The sequence below is a fragment of the Oncorhynchus clarkii genome, chromosome 6 (genome assembly GCF_045791955.1).
Source record: "Oncorhynchus clarkii lewisi isolate Uvic-CL-2024 chromosome 6, UVic_Ocla_1.0, whole genome shotgun sequence".
NCBI classification, from domain to species: Eukaryota; Metazoa; Chordata; class Actinopteri; order Salmoniformes; family Salmonidae; genus Oncorhynchus; species Oncorhynchus clarkii.
In genome coordinates this window covers 4,339,795-4,360,625 of record NC_092152.1, presented here as the reverse complement: position 1 = coordinate 4,360,625, position 20,831 = coordinate 4,339,795, and the positions used below count along the sequence as shown (strand labels likewise).

The window sequence follows — 20,831 nt, the reverse complement described above, 5'->3', positions numbered from 1 at the left end:
TCACATCAACCCCCTACGGTCAATATGACTCTATACATCACATCAACCCCCTACGGTCAATATGACTCTATACATCACATCAACCCCCTACGGTCAATATGGTCATAATAATAATGATAATAATAATAATGATAATAATGTGCATGATACCCCTGACATAGAGAACATAGAAGTATAATGAATAGAGCAGACATAATTCCTTCCTTTAATCAGAGAGGCATGTCTCTTCTAGACAATATGAGGACATAGAAGCAGAGCAAGATGAGACAGAACTGTCTTTTGGAAACATTGTTATTGCAGAAACAAAACCCCACACAGAACACTACATTTGGTCCCAACCATTAAAATATATGTAAGATGTAATACTGGGATTTCTATCGTTTGTCTCACTTTACATTTTCTGTCTCGACCTCCTTTTCTCTCTCTCTCTCTCATTCTAGATGTGAAAAACAGCCCCTTCTCTACAAGACCTACGGTGGCTCGGAGAACTCAGTTTGAGCCCCGTCTTCATCATCTCCACCACCGCCATCCTTATCATCATCTTCGTCAGCTTCATAATTACCATCATCATCATCACCACCACCAACCTTGTCTTGTTTTGCTGTTCCATAACCATGTATTGACCACAATGTCTTCCCATATCATATCAAATTGAGGCTATTTATTGAAATATCTAAAATAATTTTGTATAATTTAGTTTTTTTATGTGTACATGTATTTAATGTGTTTTTTTGTTGTTGTTGTTGTGTGTAACAAATGTCTTTCAAATCCGATCACTATTGTCCTGAAGATTGATTTTCATAAAGGAGTCAACGTCACTATGACACGGGCAGGTCTACACGTTACCTCATTTAACCACCAGGTATCAGAATTACAACCGATTTGAAAATATTCCTAAAACAGCAGGGACACTATCAGTCAGCCAGCTCAGGATGAAAGGATGGTAAAAAATGGCACCATATTCCCTATATAAGAACTCTACAGCCACGTTTATACCTGGTGCTAACATGCGCCTGTTGTCCCTCGAAAAATATGCACAATTATTTTTTTCTTTTCTTCACAAAAATATTTGCTCCCCCACCCACCTCATATAATTTACGACGACAAAATAACAATAACGACCCTCTGTTTATAAAGTGGATATCGACCACTTAGGCATGCATTTGTGGTACAGTCGTTGCAACGCAGGGCTATGAGCCAGAGGGTTGAGGGTTTTCCTGACCACCACGCGCTCACTCTCCCTGCCTGTTTCATTAGGCCTACGTCACAGAGCCGTCTGCAGACAACGATCTTGGGGGGGGGGATCTGATTTTCAACATTCTGATGCCATATTTATAATATAAAATATATGCAACTGGTTTTCCACCAACAGGTTTCTGTGCCAATGCACCACACAACCAATAAAGAAAGCCTACAGGCTTTGTGCGCTTCAATATCCAAGTCGGTTGTGGTGTTGAAAACGAGAACGGTGTAAATCTTGACAAACAGAAAAATACATCCCTCCCTACCTTGTAGGTTTACCCAGGATCAGAGGCTTGACAATCTACCTTGTAGGTTTACCCAGGATCAGAGGCTTGACAATCTACCTTGTAGGTTTTACCCAGGATCAGAGGCTTGACAATCTACCTTGTAGGTTTACCCAAGATCAGAGGCTTGACAATCTACCTTGTAGGTTTTACCCAGGATCAGAGGCTTGACAATCTACCTTGCAGGTTTTACCCAGGATCAGAGGCTTGACAATCTACCTTGTAGGTTTTACCCAGGATCAGAGGCTTGACAATCTACCTTGTAGGTTTTACCCAGGATCAGAGGCTTGACAATCTACCTTGTAGGTTTACCCAGGATCAGAGGCTTGACAATCTACCTTGTAGGTTTTACCCAGGATCAGAGGCTTGACAATCTACCTTGTAGGTTTACCCAAGATCAGAGGCTTGACAATCTACCTTGTAGGTTTTACCCAGGATCAGAGGCTTGACAATCTACCTTGCAGGTTTTACCCAGGATCAGAGGCTTGACAATCTACCTTGTAGGTTTTACCCAGGATCAGAGGCTTGACAATCTACCTTGTAGGTTTTACCCAGGATCAGAGGCTTGACAATCTACCTTGTAGGTTTACCCAGGATCAGAGGCTTGACAATCTACCTTGTAGGTTTTACCCAGGATCAGAGGCTTGACAATCTACCTTGTAGGTTTACCCAGGATCAGGGGCTTAACAATCTACCTTGTAGGTTTTACCCAGGATCAGAGGCTTGACAATCTCAGAATGTCGTTCAACATTTTGGTGTTTTTGTAACAGCTGTCTCTTTCCATTCATCCAATGGCAGAATGCAGAGAACAAAGCAGCAAGGGTTGTTTTAAGGTGGAGATATGGTTCTACTGTTGCAGTCATGGGTTGTTTTAAGGTGGAGATATGGTTCTACTGTTGCAGTCATGGATTGTTTTAAGGTGGAGATATGGTTCTACTGTTGCAGTCATGGATTGTTTTAAGGTGGAGATATGGTTCTACTGTTGCAGTCATGGGTTGTTTTAAGGTGGAGATATGGTTCTACTGTTGCAGTCATGGGTTGTTTTAAGGTGGAGATATGGTTCTCCTGTTACAGTCATGCGCAGTGTTCTTGGTTGGTCACCAATCGACAAGATAATTGAGGGAAAAAAACATGTTTATTTTACTTCATAATATACATCATTTAAAACGGCCGAGTTCTATTCACAACGGTATTCAGTTGGTAAGAGACAGACATTCAGTAAATACTAGGAATAGATTGGGTAAGAGACAGACATTCAGTAAATACTAGGAATAGATTGGTTAAGAGACAGACATTCAGTAAATACTAGGAATAGATTGGTTAAGAGACAGACATTCCGTAAATACTAGGAATAGATTGGTTAAGAGACAGACATTCAGTAAATACTAGGAATAGATTGGTTAAGAGACAGACATTCCGTAAATACTAGGAATAGATTGGTTAAGAGACAGACATTCCGTAAATACTAGGAATAGATTGGTTAAGAGACAGACATTCAGTAAATACTAGGAATAGATTGGTTAAGAGACAGACATTCAGTAAATACTAGGAATAGATTGGTTAAGAGACAGACATTCAGTAAATACTAGGAATAGATTGGTTAAGAGACAGACATTCAGTAAATAATAGGAATAGATTGGTTAAGAGACAGACATTCAGTAAATACTAGGAATAGATTGGTTAAGAGACAGACATTCAGTAAATAATAGGAATAGATTGGTTAAGAGACAGACATTCAGTAAATACTAGGAATAGATTGGTTAAGAGACAGACATTCAGTAAATACTAGGAATAGATTGGTTAAGAGACAGACATTCAGTAAATACTAGGAATAGATTGGTTAAGAGACAGACATTCAGTAAATACTAGGAATAGATTGGTTAAGAGACAGACATTCAGTAAATACTAGGAATAGATTGGTAAGAGACAGACATTCAGTAAATACTAGGAATAGATTGGTTAAGAGACAGACATTCCGTAAATACTAGGAATAGATTGGTTAAGAGACAGACATTCCGTAAATACTAGGAATAGATTGGTTAAGAGACAGACATTCAGTAAATACTAGGAATAGATTGGTTAAGAGACAGACATTCAGTAAATACTAGGAATAGATTGGTTAAGAGACAGACATTCAGTAAATACTAGGAATAGATTGGTTAAGAGACAGACATTCAGTAAATAATAGGAATAGATTGGTTAAGAGACAGACATTCAGTAAATACTAGGAATAGATTGGTTAAGAGACAGACATTCAGTAAATAATAGGAATAGATTGGTTAAGAGACAGACATTCAGTAAATACTAGGAATAGATTGGTTAAGAGACAGACATTCAGTAAATACTAGGAATAGATTGGTTAAGAGACAGACATTCAGTAAATACTAGGAATAGATTGGTTTATTTTACTTCATAATATACATCATTTAAAACGGCCGAGTTCTATTCACAACGGTATTCAGTTGGTAAGAGACAGACATTCAGTAAATACTAGGAATAGATTGGGTAAGAGACAGACATTCAGTAAATACTAGGAATAGATTGGTTAAGAGACAGACATTCAGTAAATACTAGGAATAGATTGGTTAAGAGACAGACATTCAGTAAATACTAGGAATAGATTGGTTAAGAGACAGACATTCCGTAAATACTAGGAATAGATTGGTTAAGAGACAGACATTCAGTAAATACTAGGAATAGATAAGAGACAGACATTCAGTAAATACTAGGAATAGATTGGTTAAGAGACAGACATTCCGTAAATACTAGGAATAGATTGGTTAAGAGACAGACATTCCGTAAATACTAGGAATAGATTGGTTAAGAGACAGACATTCAGTAAATACTAGGAATAGATTGGTTAAGAGACAGACATTCAGTAAATACTAGGAATAGATTGGTTAAGAGACAGACATTCAGTAAATACTAGGAATAGATTGGTTAAGAGACAGACATTCAGTAAATAATAGGAATAGATTGGTTAAGAGACAGACATTCAGTAAATACTAGGAATAGATTGGTTAAGAGACAGACATTCAGTAAATAATAGGAATAGATTGGTTAAGAGACAGACATTCAGTAAATACTAGGAATAGATTGGTTAAGAGACAGACATTCAGTAAATAATAGGAATAGATTGGTTAAGAGACAGACATTCAGTAAATACTAGGAATAGATTGGTTAAGAGACAGACATTCAGTAAATACTAGGAATAGATTGGTTAAGAGACAGACATTCAGTAAATAATAGGAATAGATTGGTTAAGAGACAGACATTCAGTAAATACTAGGAATAGATTGGTTAAGAGACAGACATTCAGTAAATAATAGGAATAGATTGGTTAAGAGACAGACATTCAGTAAATACTAGGAATAGATTGGTTAAGAGACAGACATTCAGTAAATACTAGGAATAGATTGGTTAAGAGACAGACATTCAGTAAATACTAGGAATAGATTGGTTAGAGACAGACATTCAGTAAATACTAGGAATAGATTGGTTAAGAGACAGACATTCAGTAAATACTAGGAATAGATTGGTTAAGAGACAGACATTCAGTAAATACTAGGAATAGATTGGTTAAGAGACAGACATTCAGTAAATACTAGGAATAGATTGGTTAAGAGACAGACATTCCGTAAATACTAGGAATAGATTGGTTAAGAGACAGACATTCAGTAAATACTAGGAATAGATTGGTTAAGAGACAGACATTCAGTAAATACTAGGAATAGATTGGTTAAGAGACAGACATTCAGTAAATACTAGGAATAGATTGGTTAGAGACAGACATTCAGTAAATACTAGGAATAGATTGGTTAGAGACAGACATTCAGTAAATACTAGGAATAGATTGGTTAAGAGACAGACATTCAGTAAATACTAGGAATAGATTGGTTAAGAGACAGACATTCAGTAAATACTAGGAATAGATTGGTTAAGAGACAGACATTCCGTAAATACTAGGAATAGATTGGTTAAGAGACAGACATTCCGTAAATACTAGGAATAGATTGGTTAAGAGACAGACATTCAGTAAATACTAGGAATAGATTGGTTAAGAGACAGACATTCAGTAAATACTAGGAATAGATTGGTTAAGAGACAGACATTCAGTAAATACTAGGAATAGATTGGTTAAGAGACAGACATTCCGTAAATACTAGGAATAGATTGGTTAAGAGACAGACATTCAGTAAATACTAGGAATAGATTGGTTAAGAGACAGACATTCAGTAAATACTAGGAATAGATTGGTTAAGAGACAGACATTCAGTAAATACTAGGAATAGATTGGTTAAGAGACAGACATTCAGTAAATACTAGGAATAGATTGGTTAAGAGACAGACATTCAGTAAATACTAGGAATAGATTGGTTAGAGACAGACATTCAGTAAATACTAGGAATAGATTGGTTAAGAGACAGACATTCAGTAAATACTAGGAATAGATTGGTTAAGAGACAGACATTCAGTAAATACTAGGAATAGATTGGTTAAGAGACAGACATTCAGTAAATACTAGGAATAGATTGGTTAAGAGACAGACATTCAGTAAATACTAGGAATAGATTGGTTAAGAGACAGACATTCAGTAAATACTAGGAATAGATTGGTTAAGAGACAGACATTCAGTAAATACTAGGAATAGATTGGTTAAGAGACAGACATTCAGTAAATACTAGGAATAGATTGGTTAAGAGACAGACATTCAGTAAATACTAGGAATAGATTGGTTAAGAGACAGACATTCAGTAAATACTAGGAATAGATTGGTTAAGAGACAGACATTCAGTAAATACTAGGAATAGATTGGTTAAGAGACAGACATTCAGTAAATACTAGGAATAGATTGGTTAAGAGACAGACATTCAGTAAATACTAGGAATAGATTGGTTAAGAGACAGACATTCAGTAAATACTAGGAATAGATTGGTTAAGAGACAGACATTCAGTAAATACTAGGAATAGATTGGTTAAGAGACAGACATTCAGTAAATAATAGGAATAGATTGGTTAAGAGACAGACATTCCGTAAATACTAGGAATAGATTGGTTAAGAGACAGACATTCAGTAAATACTAGGAATAGATTGGTTAAGAGACAGACATTCAGTAAATACTAGGAATAGATTGGTTAAGAGACAGACATTCCGTAAATACTAGGAATAGATTGGTTAAGAGACAGACATTCAGTAAATACTAGGAATAGATTGGTTAAGAGACAGACATTCAGTAAATACTAGGAATAGATTGGTTAAGAGACAGACATTCCGTAAATACTAGGAATAGATTGGTTAAGAGACAGACATTCAGTAAATACTAGGAATAGATTGGTTAAGAGACAGACATTCCGTAAATACTAGGAATAGATTGGTTAAGAGACAGACATTCCGTAAATACTAGGAATAGATTGGTTAAGAGACAGACATTCAGTAAATACTAGGAATAGATTGGTTAAGAGACAGACATTCCGTAAATACTAGGAATAGATTGGTTAAGAGACAGACATTCCGTAAATACTAGGAATAGATTGGTTAAGAGACAGACATTCAGTAAATACTAGGAATAGATTGGTTAAGAGACAGACATTCAGTAAATACTAGGAATAGATTGGTTAAGAGACAGACATTCAGTAAATACTAGGAATAGATTGGTTAAGAGACAGACATTCCGTAAATACTAGGAATAGATTGTCCACCATCTATGCGTTATCCAGACAGAAAAAAGAAATGGGCAAAAGAACATTTAGATTTAGAGCAATGAAGAAATGGAATAAATTAACTGAGCAAACTAGAAACCTTTCAATATATAAGTTTAAACATTATTTAAAAACCATGTAAATATAGTATATATAAATGTTGTGGGACTATAGTAGATGAAGAACCAATATTTTTTTAGATTCAGTATTTATTGGGTCATTATGCTAGTGTATTATGTCTGTTTGTAATAGTGTGTTATATGTGGAACATTTGTTTGTATTATAAATTGTATTTTAATGTTAAGGACTCTTGGAAGATTAGTTCTAATGGGGACTAAAAGAGATCCTAATCAAATCAAATGACCACTGTAGTTTGGATTGACTGATTCATTTAATTTGTCAGTAAAAAAATAAACACAAAACAATGTTTCAAGTGACTGGGATCACATGATAAAGTTGTGGACATATTTCCATTGTTGACATGAATACATATAAAATACATAGAGACACATTACAGAGACACATTACAGAGACACAGACACATTACAGAGACACAGACACATTACAGAGACACATTAGAGACACATTACAGAGACACATTACAGAGACACATTACAGAGACAGAGACACATTACAGAGACACATTACAGAGACACAGACACATTACAGAGACACAGACACATTACAGAGACACATTACAGAGACACATTACAGAGACACATTACAGAGACACAGACACATTACACAGACACATTACAAAGACACAGACACATTACAGAGACACATTACAGAGACACAGACACATTACAGAGACACAGACACATTACATAGACACATTACAGAGACACATTACAGAGACATTACAGAGATACATTACAGAGACACAGACACATTACAGAGACAGACACATTACAGAGACACATTACAGAGACACAGACACATTACACAGACACATTACAGAGACACATTACAGAGACACATTACAGACACATTACAGAGACACATTACAGAGACACATTACAGAGATACATTACAGAGACACATTACAGAGATACATTACAGAGACACATTACAGAGACACATTACAGAGATACATTACAGAGACATTACAGAGACACATTACAGAGATACATTACAGAGACACATTACAGAGACACATTACAGAGATACATTACATAGACACATTACAGAGACACATTACAGAGACATTACAGAGACACATTACAGAGACACATTACAGAGACACATTACAGAGATACATTACAGAGACACATTACAGAGACACATTACAGAGACACATTACAGAGATGGACAAAAATCTATTTCTACTGCTCACCAGCCTTTTGACATTCTTTTTAAAAGTGGTTATGGTTGGTGTGGCTTGGCGTTTCTGTGGTAGTTTGTTCCACTCAACAGTGCCGGTATACAGTATATACACATCTGTTCTTACCAGATAGACTCATATTTTTTTTTAAACGGTCAATATTTGAGTCTCTGGCTCTGGTAAGAAATGTAAAAGTTAGATAGGTATCTGGGGGCTGAGTCCGTGCTGATTCTGTGGACAAGACCAAGATGATTTTATTCCACAGATTGCCAGACTAGCTGCTTAAAATGCTTGACCTCCAGATGAGTGTGATTGGGGGAGTTTAAGTACAATTCTTACTAGCTTGTTTTGGTTGGTAGCTTATTCTTTAGATGTTTGGGACTGCTGGTGAACCATGTTGTGCAGGTAAAATCAAAGTGACACTGGACTGGCACACTTGCCAGAGTCTTTAGGGTGGCTATAGTTTCTATACACTTGGCAACAGATTTTCATGCAAATATTCTAAGATCTGCATACATTTTTTTTAAAAAACATATGCACATTTTCCCATCAGTGGCAGTTTAATTTGGAATACATTTAACAAAAATGTCTAAAATAACTGTTTTTCGACTTGGTCATTATTTTGTATTGTGTGTAGACTGATGAGGAAAATGATTAATTTAATCCATTTCAGAATAAGTCTGTAATGGAAGAAGTGAAAGGGTTTGAATACTTTCCCCCGAATGCACTGTAGAACAAATGGCACAGATGTTTCACCGGAAGAATGCATGTCAAGCATCTGGTTGGAGTTTCCTGTCCCCGCCAAATATGGTGGGGACAGGAAGCTCAGTGGTTGGCATGGGGGAGAGTTTGGAGCGAGATGGAACATTCAGACGATGGTGGGGACAGGAAGCTCAGTGGTTGGCAGGGGGGAGAGTTTGGAGCGAGATGGAACATTCAGAAGATGGTGGGGACAGGAAGCTCAGTGGTTGGCAGGGGGGAGAGTTTGGAGCGAGATGGAACATTCAGAAGATGGTGGGGACAGGAAGCTCAGTGGTTGGCAGGGGGGAGAGTTTGGAGCGAGATGGAACATTCAGAAGATGGTGGGGACAGGAAGCTCAGTGGTTGGCAGGGGGGAGAGTTTGGAGCGAGATGGAACATTCAGAAGATGGTGGGGACAGGAAGCTCAGTGGTTGGCAGGGGGGAGAGTTTGGAGCGAGATGGAACATTCAGAAGATGGTGGGGACAGGAAGCTCAGTGGTTGGCAGGGGGGAGAGTTTGGAGCGAGATGGAACATTCAGAAGATGGTGGGGACAGGAAGCTCAGTGGTTGGCAGGGGGGAGAGTTTGGAGCGAGATGGAACATTCAGAAGATGGTGGGGACAGGAAGCTCAGTGGTTGGCAGGGGGGAGAGTTTGGAGCGAGATGGAACATTCAGAAGATGGTGGGGACAGGAAGCTCAGTGGTTGGCAGGGGGGAGAGTTTGGAGCGAGATGGAACATTCAGAAGATGGTGGGGACAGGAAGCTCAGTGGTTGGCAGGGGGGAGAGTTTGGAGCGAGATGGAACATTCAGAAGATGGTGGGGACAGGAAGCTCAGTGGTTGGCAGGGGGGAGAGTTTGGAGCGAGATGGAACATTCAGAAGATGGTGGGGACAGGAAGCTCAGTGGTTGGCAGGGGGGAGAGTTTGGAGCGAGATGGAACATTCAGACGATGGTGGGGACAGGAAGCTCAGTGGTTGGCAGGGGGGAGAGTTTGGAGCGAGATGGAACATTCAGAAGATGGTGGGGACAGGAAGCTCAGTGGTTGGCAGGGGGGAGAATTTGGAGCGAGATGGAACATTCAGAAGATGGTGGGGACAGGAAGCTCAGTGGTTGGCAGCGGGGAGAGTTTGGAGCGAGATGGAACATTCAGAAGATGGTGGGGACAGGAAGCTCCGTGGTTGGCAGGGGGGAGAATTTGGAGCGAGATGGAACATTCAGAAGATGGTGGGGACAGGAAGCTCAGTGGTTGGCAGGGGGGAGAGTTTGGAGCGTGATGGAACATTCAGAAGATGGTGGGGACAGGAAGCTCAGTGGTTGGCAGGGGGGAGAGTTTGGAGCGAGATGGAACATTCAGAAGATGGTGGGGACAGGAAGCTCAGTGGTTGGCAGGGGGGAGAGTTTGGAGCGAGATGGAACATTCAGAAGATGGTGGGGACAGGAAGCTCAGTGGTTGGCAGGGGGGAGAGTTTGGAGCGAGATGGAACATTCAGAAGATGAACCATTTGATCTCAACACACTTTTCTCAAAACGAAAATATTTATTTCCAAAGTAAAAAAAGAAGAAAAGAGAAGAAAAAGCAATGTTTAGGAGGTCTTGCAGGGTTGCTATGTCCACGGTTTTCAACCAAATTGGACGACTCTGGAAAAAAACGATGTCGATGGCGTCTTCAGAAGCGATTAGATCTGTCAGGATCTGTGACGTACTTTGTAGGCACACTATAATTACTGAAGTAACTTCACCTCTCAAGACACACTTCATTTGAACTAGCTAGATACATCCTGTGTAACAACTAGTAATTTCATTGTACTTGTGCAAATATGACATGTACTCTATTGTGTGTTTATTGTCCCACTTAGATGTACTTAGGCAAATATTACATGCTTTGAAATAGCGCCTTATTCCTTGTCATGACTGGCCTGTGAGGATCAGGTTACAGAGGATCACAGTTATACAGAGATGTGGGAGAGGTATAGAGGGGGGGGGGGGGGGGGGGCTATGACCTCACGCCCATTGTAAATTATAAGGCAGCAGCTCAACTCCCTTCTGTTCTCTAACATGAGACACTGGAATGTCTGTGTGCCTCAGGAAGAGTTTACAGCCTCAAAAACCACAGGACCCACAGAACAAGCAACGCATCCACAAGCTATCCAAACCTTTTTTCACAGGTTGTTAATCAATTGAATGCAGATGAGAAGAAGCGGGGAAAAAAAAATAAGTTGGTGAATTTAGTGGAAATCTGCCCATTTGTAACAAGCATGGTAACAAACATTCATTGTTACACTTCTGTAATTACAGACCACAATTACTACCAGTTACATATTGTTATTATATTGTAACTATAATACTTGTTACAGTGTAATTACATGTGGAATTACACTGTAATAAGGACCCCTTAAAAGGAAGTGTTAACAGAAAACTTCGAAAAGATTTGACTGCTAAGTGGTAGTCCCTGTTTTCCCGCATTCTTGTTTTCTATAAGTAGTGTGGTGGTTTGTTGGGGAGAAGAACATCAAGACAATATTTGCTAGCTAGCTAACATTAGCTAACTGGGCTAATTTTAGCTAGCTAACATTATCTCTCTGGCTAATCCTCCATGGACATGGTAAGTTTTAATTTTGACCTGTTGTATTGGTTATAGCTAGCCAGCTAACGTTTTGACATGTTGATATCTGTTTAGTGAATGACAGTAAATGTGTGTATGAGAGAGAGAGAGAGAGAGAGAGAGAGAGAGAGAGAGAGAGAGAGAGAGAGAGAGGAGAGAAGACAGAGAAAGAGAGAGAGAGGAGACAGAGAAAGAGAGAGAGGAGAGGGGAGAGAGAGAGTGTGTGTGTGTGTGTGTGTGTGTGTGTGTGTGACATTGTAAGCAAGCCTAGATCTTGAAACGTGTACCCCCTCCCAATATGGATGTGAAATGCTTGATTCATCGGGGACCCTTGAATGTTTGTTTTTTGTGTTCTGTTTGATATCTTGATATCTTCAATGTGTAGTGATTCCTAATAGCCAGCTTTGTAAGAGCTAAGTTTGTACTAGCCATGCGGATGATCATTAATGTTTCTTCTCTGCATCTGTTCTCACTGAGACTGGATTCTCCAGGAGACTATTCAGCTTCCCATGACTGCCTAATCTTACACTCTCAGAAAAAGAAGGTGCTACAGTATCTAGAACCTAAAAAGGTTAATTGGCTGTCCAAATAGGAGAACCCTTTGAAGAATCTGCTTTGATTCCATGTAGAACCCTTTCCACAGAGGGTTACACATGGATCTCAAAAGGGTTCTACCTGGAACCAAAAAATGGTTGTTCCTTGAACCAAAAAGGGTTAGGGATGGCCAAAGAACCAGTCTCAGTGTGCAAAACTGGGTTGAAAAGACAACAATACGATATATATTTTTTATATATTACACATATTTGTTATATATTACATATATATTTTTATATATTACATATACACAGTTCATGAATTAGGCTAGCTTACAATGTCTCTCACACACACACTCACACACACACACACACACACACACACACACACACACACACACACACACACACACACACACACACACACACACACACACACACACAGTAAAGGCTTTGGGGGGCAGTTGGATGTTAAACAGTAGGCTATGGAGATTTCAATCAAAATGCTTTGAAACCCCTGCAGATCTAAGCACTTAGATAACAAGAACTACTAAGCTAACATATGGAATTGTTTTAATATGGTCATGAAATGTATGATTTAGCATTTAGAATTTTAGTCCCCCTATGGGTATAAAAAAATATATACTTTTTTTGAGGGGGGGGGGGCAAAAATTGTATTTGGTCTTTACTGCTATAGCCCATAGAAACACATTGAATAACACATCCAGAAAAGGCAAAACAGACAAGTCAAAAAAATGTATCATAAGGAACAAGATTTTGAAGTGTCTGTCCCTTATCTGAGAGATATAAGAAAACTCAGGGGGGAAATACCCATGTTTTGTCACGTTATTTTTGGCTCATTTTACCCCCTATTCACTTTTCTGCAGTTTGTACATCCGGGTCCTGGGTTACATTCAGATGACTCCCCTGAAGCTTGTTTGCCGTGTAGAGCAGATCAACGAACACCGTCATGTTCGTATCCCCTTTTGTTATGGGTGACATATTAGTCTGTAGCTCCCATGGTTTGATCTGGACAGTCGATTTTGTGAAAAGACTTCTTCTAAATCAGGATTTCTGCTACAAAGCGTTCAGACGACTGCCATAAATCGTATGGATGTCATAGAGCCAAACAACCGACTGTCGCGCTCGTGAGTCTCCCCTTTCGATATTGGTGAAATATTCGTTTGTAGCTCACACGGTTTTACAGACAATTTCTTGTCCGGATCCTCTTATGTGTAGAAAAAGGCTGCTTTCACAAGCCCCATGTCATGGAAAAGGTGCAAACGTTATAACGGCTGATAGAGTTGATTGAACGGCAGCCAGCACAATAAAGGGTTAATCTCATAGCATAAACGCGCAGGAGGCTATTCAACATTCAAAATGACAGTCGACTTTAGGTGGATTTATTAAGTCTATGTATGATCTCACCAAATGGACAATAAAGATTCTACATCTTCTATCCTAACACCTGCTTCCCAGACCAAACCTTGTAATCAAACATAACACAATTATCCAGATTTGACAGTTATTTGTAAATTAAAAGGACCTTTTGAATTACAGGTTGGGCATTAAGAGCGTTTGATCTAGTTTTTAGTGCCCTCTTTTACCGTACATGATGCTGGAGGTCTAGGCCAATAAAACCTTTTGTAAAGGGTTTATGAATAAAAGCAAAGCAGGTTGTCCATGATGGCTGTCCACGCCCTGTATTACACCAAACCTGATTGTTTACAGTGTCTTTTCATCTGGAACAGCAGAGGCCTAATGTGGTTGTTAGTCTGGTTTTGAGCCCGTAGGCCAATACGAGACAACCTTCGTGATAATACATCTATTTGACAGGTCGGAAATGCCTGTAGTCCACCGCGATAGGTGCATACCTGTCTACCCGCAGATAGGGTTTCCTGCATGACCCACTTAAAAGCGGCCCATCCTCTCTGCTGCGGTCTCTCTCCATCTCCGACCGCTAAAGAGCAATGAGGAACCCACAATCGTCCATCCTGCTCTCATTTCTCGGTGAGTTAATGGCATCAGTTTAATTTTAAAAAGTTACATTTAGTCTCAGATAAATGGACAAGTATAAAGCAACTGTGTAAAAGTACAATGTCATTTGGAGAGGCGCAAACTTGAGCCATTACGCGCGTCAGAAAACAAATCGCTTCAGCCTATGTGATTACATGTCCACTGGCTACGCACTATTTTTTTGTAATGACTTGTTTTTAGAAAATGATAGATATAGAGAAATATTCACAGCGTCAATTGACATCGTCCATTTTTTTTTTAAGGTGTGAAAAGTTTAAATAGCCTAATCCTGTAAGAATGCAGTGATGTACGCCATAGGGGACTACATACATCACGTCTCAGAGCATGGTGTACTGTAGAAGTGATTGTGCTTCCTCATACCTAGGGCTTCTCTGAGACATTCCTGTCTCAAATGGAAATATGGGGATGGACTGGCTGCATAAATGATACATACAAGAAGGCTTGTGCATCCGCACTATTCCATTTTACCCAATGTGACTTCTGATGACTTTTTCTACCTGACATTATACATTTGAATGAATGAATGAGTAAATGTTATTTAATTTTCTTGTCAAATCGCCAGTTGGCAACCCATCCGTAATGGGATTAATTTACACATTAACAAACATTGCAATAATTCAGTGATTTAAAAAAATATATATTTTATATTTTTTCCGGTGTTCTCTGCTCATAACAAACCTACCCACGGGGCTCCTACATCAAATCAATGTCTATTCCACGTTGGTTCAACCGTATTTTCATTTTAAATGACGTGGAATTCAACGTTGATTCAACCATTGTGTGACAAGTGGGTATTATCATAATGACTCTGTTTTTATTGGCCTCATCTACTCAAGCTGTTTGAAAAAAAAATATGTTGGCTGCCATGGTTACAGGGAGAGTAGAGGAATATTTACCTGTTGATTGTTTAAGCTACTATGGTACTGTATTTTGTTACCTGGTTACAATACTTTCTGGCTGTCTGCTGACGAAGACATTCTATTCTTGTTGCAGACTGACATTTTATAGTCATGAATTTAGCCCTGGAGGCAGAACTGAGCATTTTCCGCTAGGTGGGCCAGCTGCAAAGTCAAAATTGTCTACAGTACCAGTCAAAAGTTTGGACACACCTACTCATTCAAGGGTTTTTCTTTATCTTTTACTAATTTCTACATTGTAGAATAATAGTGAAGACATCAAAACTATGGAATCCTGTAGTAAACGGTTAAACAAATCAAAATATATTTTAGATTCTTCAAAGTAGCCACCCTTTGCCTTGACGGCAACTTTGCATTCTCTCAACCAGCTTAACCTGGAATGCTTTTCCAACAGTCTTGAAGGAGTTCCCACATATGCTGAGCACTTGTTGGCTGCTTTTCCTTCACTCTGCGATCCAACTCATCCCAAACCATCTCAATTGGGTTGAGGTTGGGTCATTGTGGAGGCCAAGTCATCTGATGCAGCACTCCATCACTCTCCTTCTTGGTCAAATAGCCCTTACACAGCCTGGAGGTGTGTTGGGTCATTGTCCTGTTGAAAAATAAATGATAGTCCCACTAAGCGCAAACCAGATGGGTTGGCGTATTACTGCAGAATGCTGTGGTAGCCATGCTGGTTAAGTGTGCCCTGAATTCTAAATAAATCACTGACCGTGTCACCAGACAAGCACCATCACACCACCTCCTCCATGCTTCACGGTGGGAACCACACATATGGAGATCATCCGTTCACCTACTCTGCGTCTCACAAAGACACAGCGGTTGGAACCAAAAATCTACATTTTGGACTCTTCAGAACAAAGGACAGATTTTCCCGGTCTAATGTCCATTGCTCGTGTTTCTTGGCCCAAGCAAGTCTCTTCTTCTTATTGGTGTCCTTTAGTAGTGGTTTCTTTGCAGCAATTCAACCATGAAGGCCTGATTCACACAGTCTCCTCAGAACAGTTGATGTTGAGCTGTGTCTGATAATGGATCTCTGAAGCATTTATGTTGGCTGCAATTTCTGAGGCTGGTAACTAATGAACTTATCCTCTGCAGAAGCTGTAACTCTGAGTCTTCCTTTCCTGTGTCGGTCCTCACGAGAGCCAGTTTCATCACAGCTCTTGATGGTTTTTGCGACTGCACTTGAAGAAACTTTCAAAGTTCTTGAAATGTTCTGCATTGACTGACTTCATGTCTTAAAGTAATGGACTGTCGTTTCTCTTTGCTTATTTGAGTTGTTCTTGCCATAATATGGACTTGGTCTTTTACCAAATAGGGCTATCTTCTGTATACCACCCCATACCTTGTCACAACACAACTGATTGGCTCAAACACATTAAGACGGAAAGAAATTCCACAAATTAACTTTTTAACTAGGCACACCTGTTAATTGAAATGCATTCCAGGTGACTACCTCATGAAGCTGGTTGAGAGAATGCCAAGTGTGCAAAGCTGTCAAGGCAAAGGGTGGCTACTTTGAAGAATCTCAAATATAAAATATATTTTGATTTTTTTAACACTTTTTTTGTTGTTTGGTTTTTTGGCTTTTTTGGTTACTACATGTTTCCATGTGTTATTTCATAGTTTTGATGTCTTCACTATTATTCTAAAATAGTACAAGTAAAGAAACCCTTGTAGGTGTGTCCAAACCTTTGACTGGCACTGTATATCTAGGGCAGGGCTGTCTAACCCTCTTCCTGGGGATCTACCGTCCTGTAGGTTCAGTCCAACCCTCTTCCTGGGGATCTACCATCCTGTAGGTTTTCAGTCTAACCCTCTTCCTGGGGATCTACCGTCCTGTAGGTTCAGTCCAACCCTCTTCCTGGGGATCTACCGTCCTGTAGGTTCAGTCCAACCCTCTTCCTGGGGATCTACCGTCCTGTAGGTTTTCAGTCCAACCCTCTTCCTGGGGATCTACCGTCCTGTAGGTTTTCAGTCCAACCCTCTTCCTGGGGATCTACCGTCCTGTAGGTTTTCAGTCCAACCCTCTTCCTGGGGAATCTACCGTCCTGTAGGTTTTCAGTCCAACCCTCTTCCTGGGGAATCTACCGTCCTGTAGGTTTTCAGTCCAACCCTCTTCCTGGAGCTCTACCGTCCTGTAGGTTTTCAGTCCAACCCTCTTCCTGGGGCTCTACCGTCCTGTAGGTTTTCAGTCTAACCCTCTTCCTGGGGATGCTTACTAACAGGGATGTAAACAAATTTGTCCACAATATTTGATAGAAATACACTTTGTGAGTACGGAGCATTTCTGGGATCTTTTATTTCAGCACATGAAACCAACACTTTACATGTTGTGTTAATTCCGTTTATGTCACTTATGCCTGGAAACAGCCCTGCACAACAAGGATGTAAACAAATCTGTGCACCAAATTGTATGTTTTTTTTGAAAGAAATAAGCTTTTTGTGAGTACAGAGCATTTCTGGGATCTTTTATTTCAGCTCATGAAAGATGGGATCATCACTTTACATGTTGTGTTTTTTTCATTTTTTTTTTCTCAGTGTAGTTGATGAACTACGTGTCATGTCTCCCAGATCTATGTTGTTTTATGTCCTCCTTGATTTGAGAAGAAAGATGCCGAGTTCAACCGATTCTGATGTTAATCATTTTTATTACAGGAGTGTATATACACAATTAACATGTCTTACCCATTTTTGTCAAATTATGCGTTTCCAATCAATGGCGTTTTTGATTGGATGCCCTTCCATATCGTTAAAAATGAATGCAATCAGAAATGTAGGGTTAGGCATTCGGGTTGGCAATGTGGTTACGGTTAGATTTAAAATCAGATATTGTGACTTTGTGGCAGTGCCAGCTAGTGACCAATCTACAGAGATGCCTTCAGTACATGAGTCATCCCAATAAATGGCAACCTGCATATTTGGTGCCTTGGGGATGGAGACGTTAACCTTGCGTCATTAAGTCATGTCTCAGGAATGTGGCGTTGACAAACGGCGCCGCCACTGTACCAGTCTGTTTAGATATCTTGTCATGCTAAACATGACACTTTCATCAGGAGTTGGCAAGAGGGCAGAAATAGACTGGCATCCATGTTATAACACCGGGGCCTTTTTTGACAACCCAATACCCCATCTGCTTGGCATGGAGCTTGGCATGGAGCTTGGCATGCTGGCCACTGCCAGTCTAAGTGCCAGGCACCTTCACAAAATCAACTCCTCTCCTCCGTCATGTGGATAGAATGACAGGCTGGGCACAGTAACGGTCATTGCCAGGCCATCATTGTAAACAGTAAGTTATTTAATTGGCCTGCCTGGTAAAATAAAACATGAATTCAACTCAATCCGTTAAGAGTTTCAGGATGACATTTAAGTAGAGATCAGACAACTGCCATGTGGGGTGAAGGACGGAGGGTACAACTGCCATGGCCCGTGGGGTGATGTGAAGGACGGAGGGTACAACTGCCATGGCCCGTGGGGTGGTGTGAAGGACGGAGGGTGCAACTGCCATGGCCCGTGGGGTGATGTGAAGGACGGAGGGTACAACTGCCATGGCCCGTGGGGTGGAGTGAAAGATGGAGGGTACAACTGCCATGGCCCGTGGGGTGACGTGAAGGACGGAGGGTACAACTGCCATGGCCCGTGGGGTGATGTGAAGGACGGAGGGTACAACTGCCATGGCCCGTGGGGTGGAGTGAAAGATGGAGGGTACAACTGCCATGGCCCGTGGGGTGGTGTGAAGGACGGAGGGGACAACTGCTTTGCTAAAAGGGTATTTTGTTTGTTCTCTCTCTGTCCCTCTGACACACAGGTCTGTTATTAGTCTGGCCTGATGTACATTCTACAGATGTCCACTCCTCCACACAGCCAGCCCCAACCAGCCCCCCCTGCTCCCACTGTGAGGCAGGAACAACAGCAGGTAGACCCTCTTCCTGGACTGCTACTACTGACCTGACATTTTTTTTAAACTACATACTATCTAAATATTTGGTTGGTTATTGGTGTTTTTATCCAGACCAGGAGCAGTCCCGCCCTCACATGGAGAAGGTGATGAGCCGCAAATGTGACTCCAATCTGGAGAGCTACTGTCTCAACGGAGAATGTATCTTACTGCTGGATCTCAACGAGCACCACTGCAAGTAAGAGAGAACAAATATTATAGGATTTATTGTCACGTACATATAAAGGTGTAGTTTACCTGGTGTGTGTGTTTTGTGATAGCGCTCTGTAATGTGGGGGTGCTCAGTAATGGGATGGTGTGTGTGTGCGTGTGACTCATGTCCCTCTCTCTCCAGGTGTGAGAGGGGTTGCGTGACTCATGTCCCTCTCTCTCCAGGTGTGAGAGGGGTTACTACGGGCCCAGGTGTGCTCACCTGGAGATGGTGTTTCAGCCAATGAAAGAAGAGCATGTCATCCTGATGGTGGTATGTGGGGGCCTTCTGTTTATAGGCATCGCTGGCGCCTTCTACTTCTTCTGCCGATGGTGAGAGACAGTGGGGGAGAGAGAGCATGCATCTGTGTCAGAGGAAGCTAGTGGGAGGAGCTACTGGATGGCTCATTGTAATGGCTGAGACGGAACGTTATCAAACATATGGAACGTTTGATTCCGTTCCAATGATTCCGTTCCAGCCATTACAATGAGCCCATCCTCCTATAGCTCCTCCCACCAGTCCTGTGTTTGTGTGTCTGTTTGTATCTGTGTGTCATTGGCTGCTCCTACTGTTCCAGGTACAAGAGAAATAGATGTCCACCCCAACAGAAACAGCAGACGTACCAGGAGGTGCAGATGGTGTGACGTGTGTATGTTTGACAGTAGCCATAAGGTCAATCATTATGTTCCATAATATACTGTAGTTCTGTTACTTACCAGGGTTACGTTCATTAGGGTACGCAACGAAAAACATTTTTTTTATGTTTAAATTTTTTTAATTTTTTTAAATAGTTTTGTAACGGATAATGTTTCACTCAGTTTTCTTCCATGCTGTGCCTACTGAACACGACTCCAGCATTTCTACTGTGTGTGTGTGTGTCAAACTGAAAATGTATTTTTGTCAGGAGTAAGTTTTGCATGGCTGTAAAGACTATTTCTGTCTCCTTCATGTTAGAATGGCTGACTATCCTGTTTGGTATCATGTCTGTTCCAGTTTCTGGCCATATTGAACTTCATATGCAGTATTTTAAATTATACAAATATTTTGTTTTGTTTTTCTTATTTATGAAATTTCTAATAAAACTAGTCCTTCTCTTTGTAGTTGTGTCTTTAGGCCATCTGAATGTCATCCTTGGTCCTTAGCTCTGAACATGCACAAACACACCTACAACCAGGGCTCGAAAGTGTGACCAAATGCAGCCAAATATTTAGCTTGTGTGACTTGGGAGTTTTTATTTGGGGAGCATCAGTGCGTTTATTAAAAATAAATAGAAATCCATACAACATATCTTTGTTTTTCGGC

The 20,831-nt window shown here is 40.3% G+C and overlaps 1 protein-coding gene and 1 pseudogene across 1 annotated transcript in view; both read left to right on the top strand.

Moving 5' to 3' along the window:
* LOC139411871 (epigen-like) overlaps positions 1-540 on the top strand; it is a 9,568-nt gene extending 9,028 nt beyond the window's left edge. Inside the window, exon 5 of the mRNA XM_071158619.1 lies at positions 441-540. Coding sequence (XP_071014720.1) covers positions 441-498 — 58 coding nt within the window. The 3' untranslated portion in view covers positions 499-540. The remainder of the gene's footprint in view (positions 1-440) is intronic.
* A 13,649-nt stretch (positions 541-14,189) lies between these two features.
* LOC139411870 (proepiregulin-like) lies at positions 14,190-20,623 on the top strand (annotated as a pseudogene).
* The last annotated feature ends 208 nt before the right edge of the window (positions 20,624-20,831 follow it).